At 43.7% G+C, this 13929-nt stretch overlaps 1 protein-coding gene across 1 annotated transcript; it reads right to left on the reverse strand.

Annotated features, from left to right (window-relative positions):
- Positions 1-275: 275 nt before the first annotated feature.
- On the reverse strand, positions 276-13209 carry LOC129853722 (DNA polymerase beta). The gene is made up of 14 exons (XM_055920065.1): positions 13023-13209; positions 12454-12511; positions 12202-12268; positions 11951-12025; positions 11710-11768; positions 11508-11557; positions 8126-8177; positions 7908-7962; positions 7721-7793; positions 7474-7544; positions 6373-6459; positions 6008-6075; positions 5710-5849; positions 276-1532 (listed from the first exon to the last, which is right to left on the reverse strand). The coding sequence occupies exons 1-14, from the start codon at positions 13081-13083 to the stop codon at positions 1438-1440; spliced, it is 1011 nt and encodes a 336-aa protein (XP_055776040.1). The 5' UTR covers positions 13084-13209; the 3' UTR covers positions 276-1437.
- Positions 13210-13929: the final 720 nt, after the last annotated feature.

Here is a 13929-nt window from a genome sequence, read left to right on the forward strand (position 1 = left end):
ATGTAGCTAGCTAAATAGAAGTCTATTTTTATTTTTTTATTACTCATAATATGGATTTATTACACACAAACCGGAATATACGTTTTGTACGTCCATTGTGGCTGGCCTGAAAAAGTGTGCCCAGTCTTCAGTTGTCCAGACCTATCGAAATAGATTATATTTTTTATGCAGACAGACCTAGGTACCCATTTAGTAAATTGCCTATCGCCTTTACTCAAATAAACTTAATTTACTCTGACAGGGTGATCTTTTAATATGTCTTGGAGAGGAAAATATACATTTTCTGTAAATGTCTTTATTTCACTCACCCATCATTATAAACAATGGAACACATTACTTAAATACATCTAAGTATCTATACCTATAGTGACAGCATCATCATAACATATACAACACATGCACCATTCTCTTGATTTCTAACATGGGTTACTAAAAACACAAAATGAATAGTATGCTGTTAGCTAGCAGTACCAAAAACACCTTTCTCGGAAATCTTCAGGTTTGGGGGGGGGGGGGGGGGATTCCACAAGGGTAGTTACTTTACCTCTCCATGTCCAGCTTTACTCAGAATAATAGTACAAATGTTAGGCCATCTCGACATGTTTATGGGCACCATTTATTCCCTAGAAATCATGAGGATAGAGCTCAATTACAAACAGTGTTACATTTCCACCCATAAAATTAATTTAAAAAATCTGGACTCCAACTGCTCACGGGTACATCTGGTTCTAAAAAGACAGAACTATATGTAACATAATATCCATTAATCACTCCAAGTGTTTTCCTCTTGGAAGTAACTTCATCTCAAAAGCATGATTCATGTCTCCCAGACATAATACATATACAACTTGACAGTGAGTGAAGGAAACAACAATGTACAAAAGATGCTGCAGGAGTGACTAGTCAGGCATACTAAAAGATCTGGTATTGTTATAACAGTAGCCCTGTGCTTTAGCCTGGTAGCCAGTCTATTGCTGCAGTCAAGGTAACATTGTTGCCTAGCTAGCCAAACAAGACAGTGACAAAGCAGTAACAGACTGCGTTGCTGTTCGATACACAAATGATTTTAGCAAAATAAAAATATATTTGGATGATTCTCCTGACAGACAGCAACGTAAACAAATAATTCTATCTTGGCATTGTCAGAGAGTAGAAATCTCTGGTGATGTCGTCAAAAAAAAAACAGATCACGAACATCACAAGAGTTAGAGTGTTTGAAAGTATATTTTAAGTAGACATGTTCTGTCAATCTATGGGAGAAACCTCAGAACAACTTCAAAAAGACCAACAAGGTTGTGCTATTTTTACCTCCTGGGAAAACAGACACCAAAATAAAAAGAAAACGCAAGACACATAGATAAACACAAACATACACAATTTTCAGCCTTGTTGGCAGTTAAATCACGTGGGGATAAAAAGTGTCTTTCATCCCTTCTTTCACTCGCTGCGTTCTTTGGGCTCTCTGTATTTCCATTGGATGTAGTCAAAGACATCCTTCTCACTGTCCACCATCAGAGGTTCCCCGGCCATACCTACAACCACAGAAACACAGACATGAACTAACCTTGCTGTTTAAACTGACTTTACACAGTTGGCTAACCCAACTGTGACAGTGAGATGGATACATTGCTGAATTTCAGTAAATAAGATACAGATGCCTAATCATCCTCCAGACACTTTGATCTGAAGGATTCATTGCATGCCTTCCGAAAGTATTCACTGGCATACACACAATACCCCATCATGTCAAAGTGGAATTATGTTTTTAGAACATTTTCCAAATTAAATAAAAATGAAAATCTGAAATGTCTTGAGTCAATAAGTATTCAACCCCTTTGTTATGGCAAGCCTAAATAAGTTCAGGAGTAAAAATGTGCTTAACAAGTCACTATTACATGCCGCGTGCAATAGTGTTTAACATGATTTTATGACAACCTCATCTCTGTACCTCACACATACAAATATCTGGAAGGTCACTCAGTCGAGCAGTACATTTCAAACACTGATTCAACCACAAAGACCAGGAAGTTTACAATGCCTGGCAAAGAAGGGCACCTATTGGTAGATGGGTAAAAATAAAAAAATCAGACATTGAATATCCCTTTGAGCATGGTGAATTTATTAATGACACTTTGGATGGTGTATCAATACACCCAGTCACTACAAAGATACAGGTGTCCTTCCTAAGTAGGTTGCCGGAGAGGAAGGAAACTGCTCAGGGATTTCACCATGAGGCCAATGGTGATTTTAAAACAGTTAAGAGTTAAATGGCTGTGATAGGAAAAAACTGAGGATGGATCAACAACATAGTAGTCACTCCACAACACTAACCTAAATGACAGAGTAAAAAGAAGGAGGCCTGTACATAATACAAATATTTCAAAACATGCATCTGGTTTGCAAAAAGACACACACACAAAACAAAAGTCTACAATAAGACACTAAAAAACTGCAACAAAATGTGTCTAAGAAATGAACGCTTTGTATTCTGAACATAGTTATGTTTGGAGCAAATCCAACACATCACTGAGTACACCACTTCATATTTTCAAGCATGGTGGTGGTTGCATCATGTTATTGGTATGCTTTTCATCATTTCCAACAGACACTGGGAGGCAAATTCACCTTTCAGCAGGGAATAACCTAAAACACAAGGCCAAATATATACTGGAGTTGCTTACCAAGATGACATTGAATGTTCCTGAGTGGCCTAGTTAAAGTTGACAACAACAAAAAATTGTCTTGAAAATCTTTGGCATGACTTGAAAATGGCTGTCTAACAATGAACAACCAACTTGACAGAGCTTTAAGAATTTAAAAAAGAATAATGTGGGCCTCCCGGGTGGCGCAGTGGTCTAGAGCTGCGCCACCAGAGTCTCTGGGTTCGCGCCCAGGCTCTGTCGCAGCCGGCCGCGACCGGGAGGTCCCTGGGGCGACGCACAATTGGCTTAGCGTCGTCCGGGTTAGGGAGGATTTGGCCGGTAGGGATATCCTTGTCTCATCGCGCTCCAGCGACTCCTGTGGCGGGCCGGGCGCAGTGCGCGCTAACCGAGGGGGGCGGGTGCACAGTGTTTCCTCCGACACATTGGTGCGGCTGGCTTCCGGGTTGGAGGCGCGCTGTGTTAAGAAGCAGTGCGGCTTGGTTGGGTTGTGCTTCGGAGGACGCATGGCTTTCGACCTTCGTCTCTCCCGAGCCCGTACGGGAGTTGTAGCGATGAGACAAGATAGTAATTACTAGCGATTGGGTACCACGAAAATTGGGGAGAAAAGGGGATAAAATAAAAAAATATATATATATATATAATAAAAAAAGATTAAAAGAAATAAAAATAGAATAGAATATTGTGCAAATATTGGACAATCCAGGTGTGTAAAGCTCATGATGACTTACCCAAAAAGACTCACAGCTGTAATCACTGCCAAATATGGTTCTAACATGTACTCAGGGGTGTGAATACTTACGTAAATTAGATATTTATGCATTTCATTCTGTATTCACCGAGGTCCATAGGGCCGCACAATTGTTTTTAAAGATTTCGTCACTGTCAAAATGTGTAAATATTTTCCCCCCAAAATGATTTTGATTATATCTAGATTACATTTTATTACTAAAAACGTGAGTCACATTGAATTGGCTCACGGGCCCGTATGTTTGACACCCTGCTCTAGGAATAGGGGCAGGTTCACTCCTTTCACTCCCTCCTCTCTACATTTTCCTCTTCTGTCTCTGCTGCTAAAGCCACTTTCTACCACTCTAAATTCCAAGCATCTGCCTCTAACCCTAGGAAGCTCTTTGCCACCTTCTCCTCCCTCCTGAATCCTCCCCCCCCCCTCCTCCCTCTCTGCGGATGACTTTGTCAACCATTTTGAAAAGAAGGTTGACGACATCCGATCCTTGTTTGCTAAGTCAAACGACACCGCTGGTTCTGCTCACACTGCCCTACCCTGTGCTTTGACCTCTTTCTCCCCTCTCTCCCCAGATGAAATCTCGCGCCTTGTGACGGCCGGCCGCCCAACAACCTGCCCGCTTGACCCTATCCCCTCCTCTCTTCTCCAGACCATTTCCGGAGACCTTCTCCCTTACCTCGCTCATCAACTCATCCTTGACCACTGGCTACGTCCCTTCTGTCTTCAAGAGAGCGAGAGTTGCACCCCTTCTGAAAAAACCTACACTCAATCCCTCCGATGTCAACAACTACAGACCAGTATCCCTTCTTTCTTTTCTCTCCAAAACTCTTGAACGTGCCGTCCTTGGCCAGCTCTCCTGCTATCTCTCTCAGAATGACCTTCTTGATCCAAATCAGTCAGGTTTCAAGACTAGTCATTCAACTGAGACTGCTCTTCTCTGTGTCACGGAGGCGCTCCGCACTGCTAAAGCTAACTCTCTCTCCTCTGCTCTCATACTTCTAGACCTATCGGCTGCCTTTGATACTGTGAACCATCAGATCCTCCTCTCCACCCTCTCCGAGTTGGGCATCTCCGGCGCGGCCCACGCTTGGATTGCATCCTACCTGACAGGTCGCTCCTACCAGGTGGCGTGGCGAGAATCTGTCTCCTCACCAAGTGCTCTCACCACTGGTGTCCCCAGGGCTCTGTTCTAGGCCCTCTCCTATTCTCGCTATACACCAAGTCACTTGGCTCTGTCATAACCTCACATGGTCTCTCCTATCATTGCTATGCAGACGACACAATTAATCTTCTCCTTTCCCCCCTCTGATAACCAGGTGGTGAATCGCATCTCTGCATGTCTGGCAGACATATCAGTGTGGATGACGGATCACCACCTCAAGCTGAACCACGGCAAGACGGAGCTGCTCTTCCTCCCGGGGAAGGACTGCCCGTTCCATGATCTCGCCATCACGGTTGACAACTCCATTGTGTCCTCCTCCCAGAGCGCTAAGAACCTTGGCGTGATCCTGGACAACACCCTGTCGTTCTCAACTAACATCAAGGCGGTGGCCCGTTCCTGTAGGTTCATGCTCTACAACATTCGCAGAGTACGACCCTGCCTCACACAGGAAGCGGCGCAGGTCCTAATCCAGGCACTTGTCATCTCCCGTCTGGATTACTGCAACTCGCTGTTGGCTGGGCTCCCTGCCTGTGCCATTAAACCCCTACAACTCATCCAGAACGCCGCAGCCCGTCTGGTGTTCAACCTTCCCAAGTTCTCTCACGTCACCCCGCTCCTCCGCTCTCTCCACTGGCTTCCAGTTGAAGCTCGCATCCGCTACAAGACCATGGTGCTTGCCTACGGAGCTGTGAGGGGAACAGCACCTCCGTACCTTCAGGCTCTGATTAGGCCCTACACCCAAACAAGGGCACTGCGTTCATCCACCTCTGGCCTGCTCGCCTCCCTACCTCTGAGGAAGTACAGTTCCCGCTCAGCTCAGTCAAAACTGTTCTCTGCTCTGGCACCCCAATGGTGGAACAAACTCCCTCACGACGCCAGGACAGCGGAGTCAATCACCACCTTCCGGAGACACCTGAAACCCCACCTCTTTAAGGAATACCTAGGATAGGATAAAGTAATCCTTCTAACCCCCCCCCTTAAAAGATTTAGATGCACTATTGTAAAGTGGCTGTTCCACTGGATATCATAAGGTGAATGCACCAATTTGTAAGTCGCTCTGGATAAGAGCGTCTGCTAAATGACTTAAATGTAAATGTAAGGGGTTGATTTTGAACTGCTGATATTTTAGCGTGACTCACCAGTGACCCCCACTGGACGGATGGTGTACTCGTTGAGGGTGAAGCCTTTCTCCAGAGCGTGAGTTCTCATGTTCTTATTGAAGATGTCACTGCCAGTGAAATACAGCACACCACAGTAATACTGGTCCTTAGGAATTAACCTGCAGTGAGATAAGGGAAATTGTATTTCTGTTATAGCAAGGTGAAGGAAAAGATAATCAAATGTTGTTGAAAGTGCTCTGTCTGACCATCCTCCAGGCAACAGAGTCATAAGAACCACGTGATTAGGTGCGTTTATGGAGGGTAACTAGCTACCCACCTGATATCAATGCGTCTGTGAAGATATTCCTCCTCGTCTTCATCATTCCGCTGCAGCTGGCAGACTCCCTAGAAACATATTAATGACCATGTGGTAGAGGGGTAGGACACTTTTATAGCTAAATAAAGACTGAATAGATAAGCTTTCTGACTGATGAAACTAATTCTGCTGACAGACCTCCTAGAGAGAGAGCAACAATCACATAAATAACCAGTGAGCCATCTGCTTGAATGGTTGCTTCCGATTTAGTAAAGTATAGACCCTCCCTGCACAAAATACATCACCAATGACAAGATAAAACATCTTAGTTACTAGACAGATTAAGCAACATTCCTTGCAGCTTGCTAGCCACAAAAAGTCCTCACCATGTATTTGGTGTCTCCTTTGGACAGTGTGTCTGTAATGAACCCAATGGATTCAAAATGCTCCACTACGGCATGGAGAAGTTTGGGCTGGAAGAGGAAGAGCAAAGAATTATGTTATGAGCATATGCGAGTCATAAGAGTTATCTTCTGTTGAATGCAATGATGTTGGAACATTGCTGCGGGGACTTGCTTCCATTCAACAACAAGAGTATTAGTGAGGTCGGCGATTAGGCCTGGCACGCAGCCGGCATTCCAATTCATCCCAACGGTGTTAGATGGAGTTAAGGTCAGGGCTCTGTGCCGGCCAGTCAACTTCTTCCACAACGATCTCGACAAACCATTTCTGTATGGACCTCACTTTCTGCACAGGGGCATTGTCATGCCGAAACAGGAAAGGTCCTTCCCCAAACTGTTGCCACAAAGTTGGAAGCACAGAATCGTCTAGAATGTCATTGTATGCTGTAGCGTTAATATTTCCCTTCACTGGAACTAAGGGGCCTAGAACAAACCATGAAAAACAGCCCCAGACCATTATTTCTCCTCCACCAAACTATGCATTCTCCTGGCATCCGCCAAAATGTTTGAATCAACTACTCACCACATTTTATGACCTACAGTGCTAGCAAACTGTAGCTTATGCTTTCAGTACTAGATTCATTCTCTGATCCTTTGATTGGGTGGACAACACGTCAGTTCATGCTGCAAGAGCTCTAATAGGTTGGAGGATGTCCTCCAGAAGTTGTCACAATTACTGTGTAAGTCTATGGAAGAGGGTGAGAACCATGAGCATCCTAGGTTTTGTATTGAAGTCAATGTACCCAGAGGAGGGCGGAAGCTAGCTGTCCTCCGTCTAAACACCATGGTTCTACCCTACAGAGTGCTGTTGAGGCTACTGCAGACCTTCATTGCAAAACTGTTTGTTTAATCAATTATTTGGTGACATTAATATATTTTGAATAGTTTTATCTAAAAAGGATACATTTTTAAATGTTTCACTGTTTTTATGAAATTGACTGAGGAGGATGATCCTCCCCTGCTTAATATATATTAAATCAATACAGTGCCAAAGCAGCAGTTGGCATTGTGGAGTTTGGTGGTTACCTGTTTCTCATCCACAGAGGTATAGTTTGGGTGGGTCAGTAAGATATCAATATCCCCACTGGATTCAGCACCTGCAGGAGGGAATGCAGGAACAGTTAAATAATGAAGAAATTACCTAAAAAAAAATTGACATGCAAAAAAATCTGTCTTCCAGTGCAATCACTTCCTTGATACAACATGACAATTGCAAATATAAACACTACACAGTTAGTAATAGTAAAAACCACCAAGTACATGGTGGACTCACCTCTCCTGTAGCTTCCACAGATTGTCCCAATGTAATCAGTATCCACCAACTCCAGCTCCTGCATAATGAGAGTCTGGACAAACACACAAGAAGCATAAGACAGAGGTAAGAGTAAATACATGCCATTCTAACCACTTTAAAAAAATTAAATCCGAATTATCTCTCTCACAATAGTAATTTCACTCACCTCCATCTTCGTCATCTCAGTTCGTGGAATCCTCTTCTCAAACTCCTCAAAGTACCTACAGCGGGCACAGGGCAGCGCCACCAAGCATGCAAAGGAAAGGAAAGGAAACTTACATTGGAATGTATGAGTCACCAACCAACGATGCACATACAACATTAGCAAAACACTTACATTGGTGCATGCAGACTGAGCCACTGACATAGGAAATTCATACTTACTTGAGTCCAATCTGCTGATGATGATTGAGCTTGTGTTCGATTTTCTTCAGATCTAAAAGCACAACAGTGTTAATGTAGTCTAATAACAATTGAAGTTACTTTTGAAATTGTATGGCATTCCTACATATAGTGGGGCAAAAAAGTACACTGCTCAAAAAAATAAAGGGAACACTTAAACAACACAATGTAACTCCAAGTCAATCACACTTCTGTGAAATCAAACTGTCCACTTAGGAAGCAACACTGATTGACAATAAATTTCCCATGCTGTTGTGCAAATGGAATAGACAAAAGGTGGAAAATAGAGGCAATTAGTAAGACACCCCCAAAAAAGGAACGGTTCTGCAGGTGGTGACCACACACCACTTCTCAGTTCCTATGCTTCCTGGCTGATGTTTTGGTCACTTTTGAATGCTGGCGGTGCTTTCACTCTAGTGGTAGCATGAGACGGAGTCTACAACCCACACAAGTGGCTCAGGTAGTGCAGTTCATCCAGGATGGCACATCAATGCGAGCTGTGGCAAAAAGGTTTGTTGTGTCTGTCAGCGTAGTGTCCAGAGCATGGAGGCGCTACCAGGAGACAGGCCAGTACATCAGGAGACGTGGAGGAGGCCGTAGGAGGGCAACAACCCAGCAGCAGGACCGCTACCTCCGCCTTTGTGCAAGGAGGAGCACTGCCAGAGCCCTGCAAAATGACCTCCAGCAGGCCACAAATGTGCATGTGTATGCTCAAACGGTCAGAAACAGACTCCATGAGGGTGGTATGAGGGCCCGATGTCCACAGGTGGGGGTTGTGCTTACAGCCCAACACCGTGCAGGACGTTTGGCATTTGCCAGAGAACACCAAGATTGGCAAAATCGCCACTGGCGCCCTGTGCTCTTCACAGATGAAAGCAGGTTCACACTGAGCACATGTGACAGACGTGACAGAGTCTGGAGACGCCGTGGAGAACGTTCTGCTGCCTGCAACATCCTCCAGCATGACCGGTTTGGCGGTGGGTCAGTCATGGTGTGGGGTGGCATTTCTTTGTGGGGCCGCACAGCCCTCCATGTGCTCGCAAGAGGTAGCGTGACTGCCATTAGGTACCGAGATGAGATCCTCAGAGCCCTTGTGAGACCATATGCTGACACATGCACATTTGTGGCCTGCTGGAGGTAATTTTGCAGGGCTCTGGCAGTGCACCTCCTTGCACAAAGGCGGAGGTAGCGGTCCTGCTGCTGGGTTGTTGCCCTCCTACGGTCTCCTCCACGTCTCCTGATGTACTGGCCTGTCTCCTGGTAGCGCCTCCATGCTCTGGACACTACGCTGACAGACACAACAAACCTTTTTGCCACAGCTCGCATTGATGTGCCATCCTGGATGAACTGCACTACCTGAGCCACTTGTGTGGGTTGTAGACTCCGTCTCATGCTACCACTAGAGTGAAAGCACCGCCAGCATTCAAAAGTGACCAAAACATCAGCCAGGAAGCATAGGAACTGAGAAGTGGTGTGTGGTCACCACCTGCAGAACCATTCCTTTTTTGGGGGTATCTTACTAATTGCCTATAATTTCCACCTTTTGTCTATTCCATTTGCACAACAGCATGGGAAATTTATTGTCAATCAGTGTTGCTTCCTAAGTGGACAGTTTGATTTCACAGAAGTGTGATTGACTTGGAGTTACATTGTGTTGTTTAAGTGTTCCCTTTATTTTTTTGAGCAGTGTATTTAGTCAGCCACCAATTGTGCAAGTTCTCCCACTTAAAAAGATGAGAGAGGCCTGTAATTTTCATCATAGGTACACTTCAACTATGACAGACAAAATGAGAAAAAAATCCAGAAAATCACATTGTAGGATTTTTAATGAATTTATTTGCAAATTATGGTGGAAAATAAGTATTTGGTCAATAACAAAAGTTTATCTCAATACTTTGTTATATACCCTTTGTTGGCAATGACAGAGGTCAAACGTTTTCTGTAAGTCTTCACAAGGTTTTCACACACTGTTGCTGGTATTTTGGCCCATTCCTCCATGCAGATCTCCTCTAGAGCAGTGATGTTTTGGGGCTGTTGCTGGGCAACACGGACTTTCAACTCCCTCCAAAGATTTTCTATGGGGTCGAGATCTGGAGACTGGCTAGGCCACTCCAGGACCTTGAAATGCTTCTTACGAAGCCACTCCTTCGTTGCCCGGGCGGTGTGTTTGGGATCATTGTCATGCTGAAAGACCCAGCCACGTTTCATCTTCAATGCCCTTGCTGATGGAAGGAGGTTTCCACTCAAAATCTCACGATACATGGCCCCATTCATTCTTTCCTTTACACGGATCAGTCGTCCTGGTCCCTTTGCAGAAAAACAGCCCCAAAGCATGATGTTTCCACCCTCATGCTTCACAGTAGGTATGGTGTTCTTTGGATGCAACTCAGCATTCTTTGTCCTCCAAACACGACAAGTTGAGTTTTTACCAAAAAGTTATATTTTGGTTTCATCTGACCATATGACATTCTCCCAATCTTCTTCTGGATCATCCAAATGCTCTCTAGCAAACTTCAGACGGGCCTGGACATGTACTGGCTTAAGCAGGGGGACACGTCTGGCACTGCAGGATTTGAGTCCCTGGCAGCATAGTGTGTTACTGATGGTAGGCTTTGTTACTTTGGTCCCAACTCTCTGCAGGTCATTCACTAGGTCCCCCCGTGTGGTTCTGGGATTTTTGCTCACCGTTCTTGTGATCATTTTGACCCCACGGGGTGAGATCTTGCGTGGAGCCCCAGATCGAGGGAGATTATCAGTGATCTTGTATGTCTTCCATTTCCTAATAATTGCTCCCACAGTTGATTTCTTCAAACCAAGCTGCTTACCTATTGCAGATTCAGTCTTCCCAGCCTGGTGCAGGTCTACAATTTTGTTTCTGGTGTCCTTTGACAGCTCTTTGGTCTTGGCCATAGTGGAGTTTGGAGTGTGACTGTTTGAGGTTGTGGACAGGTGTCTTTTATACTGATAACAAGTTCAAACAGGTGCCATTAATACAGGTAACGAGTGGAGGACAGAGGAGCCTCTTAAAGAAGAAGTTACAGGTCTGTGAGAGCCAGAAATCTTGCTTGTTTGTAGGTGACCAAATACTTATTTTCCACCATAATTTGCAAATAAATTCATTAAAAATCCTACAATGTGATTTTCTGGATTTTCTTTTCTCGTTTTGTCTGTCATAGTTGAAGTGTACCTATGATGAAAATTACAGGCCTCTCTCATCTTTTTAAGTGGGAGAACTTGCACAATTGGTGGCTGACTAAATACTTTTTTGCCCCACTGTATACTCAACCTTTCACCATATGCACTGCAGGCTACTCTGGTATCTTCTTCTAAATGTAAAAAAAATAGCTTTAAAAGCTGAGCAAACCTTCCAGAGTCTTCACTCCCTCATCAAAGAACTTTCTGGCAGCAGCAGGACTAGCGGAGGAGAAAGAAAGAGTTAACTGCTCAGGTGTCTTAAAGAAGGGCTGGAACAAAATCATGCAGAACGGTAGCTCTCCACGAGAAGGGTTTACCACCCAGGGGCTAGGGTCAGGGATTGGGTTTAACAAACAATGCAGAAGACATACCCAATACCAGTGACTCTGGTAAGGAAATTGATGGAGGAGCTGGTGTCATCATTACGAATCTGGGAAGATAAACACAATCCATTAGCCTGCATCAAACTGAGTGAAATTAATAATATAATTATCAACTTTAAAAAGGTTATTTGTGCATTTTGTATTGTGGTCACAGGGGACAAAGAAGTGACAGACTGCAGAGCTCACTGTCCTTGCATTAAGTTTTACATGTCATCCCTCAAACACTTACCTTTTCTAACTTCTTAAGTGTTCCTGTTTGTAAAAACTCATCTATCTTCTTAGCGATCTCTTTTCCAACGCCATCCTATTTAAAATAGATGAACACAATAGAAAGTATAATGATATATTGTTATAGTAAGTCACTGGTGAGCATTGGCTGTCATCAGATGAGCTTTCAAGTCAATCAACTACAGTCGACCACCGCTATAACAGCACTGTACTGTCTGTGACATATTTCTCTCTCATCACTTATGCCCTCACCAGTTTCTTGGCCTCTTCCCCATTTTTGATCTTCTGGGGGTACTTGGAGATCACTGAAGCTGCTTTCCTGAAGAACACAGTGGCACAACACAGATAAAGTTATTTACAGTAAATGAGGGAGTAAACAGGGCGTAAACAAACAAAAAATATGTTCGTATGACCAAGGACTGAATGAGCCAGACAAATAACTTAAACAGATGTCTGTTGTGAAGGGACACTCACATCCCCCACTACACTACTCCCATCTCTTACCTGTAGGTATTGTACTTGTGTATAGCTCTGTTGACATTCCTCTCATAGTTGGCCAATTCTGGGAGAAAGAAACAGATACAAAAGCACACTCACTCACAGGCTTTGCATATGGAAGAAACAAACTCTAACAGAATATTGGAGAGATTAACAGGCTATTAACCATGAGCATCACAAATGCTCACATTCTACCTCACCAATGACAGGCTGTGTAAAGTTTATTTTTTCAATGTGTGATTGGTTTGACACAGCCGCCATCCTCATCATCATCATCATCAACACACACACACACACACACACACACACACACACACACACACACACACACACACAGAGAGTTACAAGGACGACGGGGTTAGATTTTAAAGATCGAACTAATAGCTAAATCTAGTTACCATACAACCTGCAAGTTTCCATTCGTGTTTCATTGCTAGCTAGTAAAAATCTATCAATATTAAGTTGCGATGTTTGGGTGCAAATGAAGATAGCTAATGTTAGCTAGCTAAACTATCTATTATGTGCTAGCCAGCTGTCGTTAGCTAGCTAGCTAGCCTTCAAGTCTCTTGGCTTACCGGTAAGAAAGTCTGTTATTCCCTCGTTTGGGGATTCCTGTGGCGCTTTCCTTTTACTCATCTCTGTATTCAAGCTTTTCCAAAATTGTATTGTATTGTATTCTTATTTTACGTGCTTGCAAGTAGTGTAGCTAACACTGCCTTTCTTCTGCTGCTTCTTCTTCTTCTTCTGATGGTTTTACCGCGGACTACAACCCCAAAATGAGTATTGCTGCCACCAAGTGGACGGTTGAAAAACCAAAACAAGGTAAAAAGAAAATCCATATCCACCCAAATAAAATAGTACATTGACAAAACCAAAACAAAACTCCCACTTCTTCCTTCTTTCAAATCTCGATATCTCCCTTCTCAGGCTCTAGGGCTCCTCTGCTGAGAAATATTGCCGCATCCACAATATCTATCTTCCTGGACCTTCTCTCCACCAGCTATAAAGGCCTCAAAGTCCACCTTCTTAACCTTTAACATGTCAGGGTCCTGCTGGTGAAACACATATGCTGCATATGAAATACTCTGTACAGCACTGACTTTGGACATCTCATTCTCTTTAACCCTTGTCGGGCAATTGAAATATATAGCTTTTTGGTTCCAACCACATTTGCAACATGTCACATGAGAAAAAGCTTTACAATGTTCACACTGCATTGGTCTTTGGATAAATGCTCTGACTCTGTAGTTTATATACCCCAACTGCACTTGAGTAGGAAGAGACTCCATATAAAAGAACAGATAGACTTAACTTTTTCACCATTCACCATACGATTCATCCAACGTGCATCAATCACTCCAGGAATATTTTTAATCTTTTCAAAATCGACTTCCCGCAAGACGTCAGATATAACCCCCTTGAGGGGTGCCCTGTTCCAAAGAAACACACATGACACTTCAAACTTATCAAATTGGGTGAGAC

Source organism: Salvelinus fontinalis, chromosome 4, assembly GCF_029448725.1.
Source record: "Salvelinus fontinalis isolate EN_2023a chromosome 4, ASM2944872v1, whole genome shotgun sequence".
In the NCBI taxonomy this organism is placed as follows: domain Eukaryota; kingdom Metazoa; phylum Chordata; class Actinopteri; order Salmoniformes; family Salmonidae; genus Salvelinus; species Salvelinus fontinalis.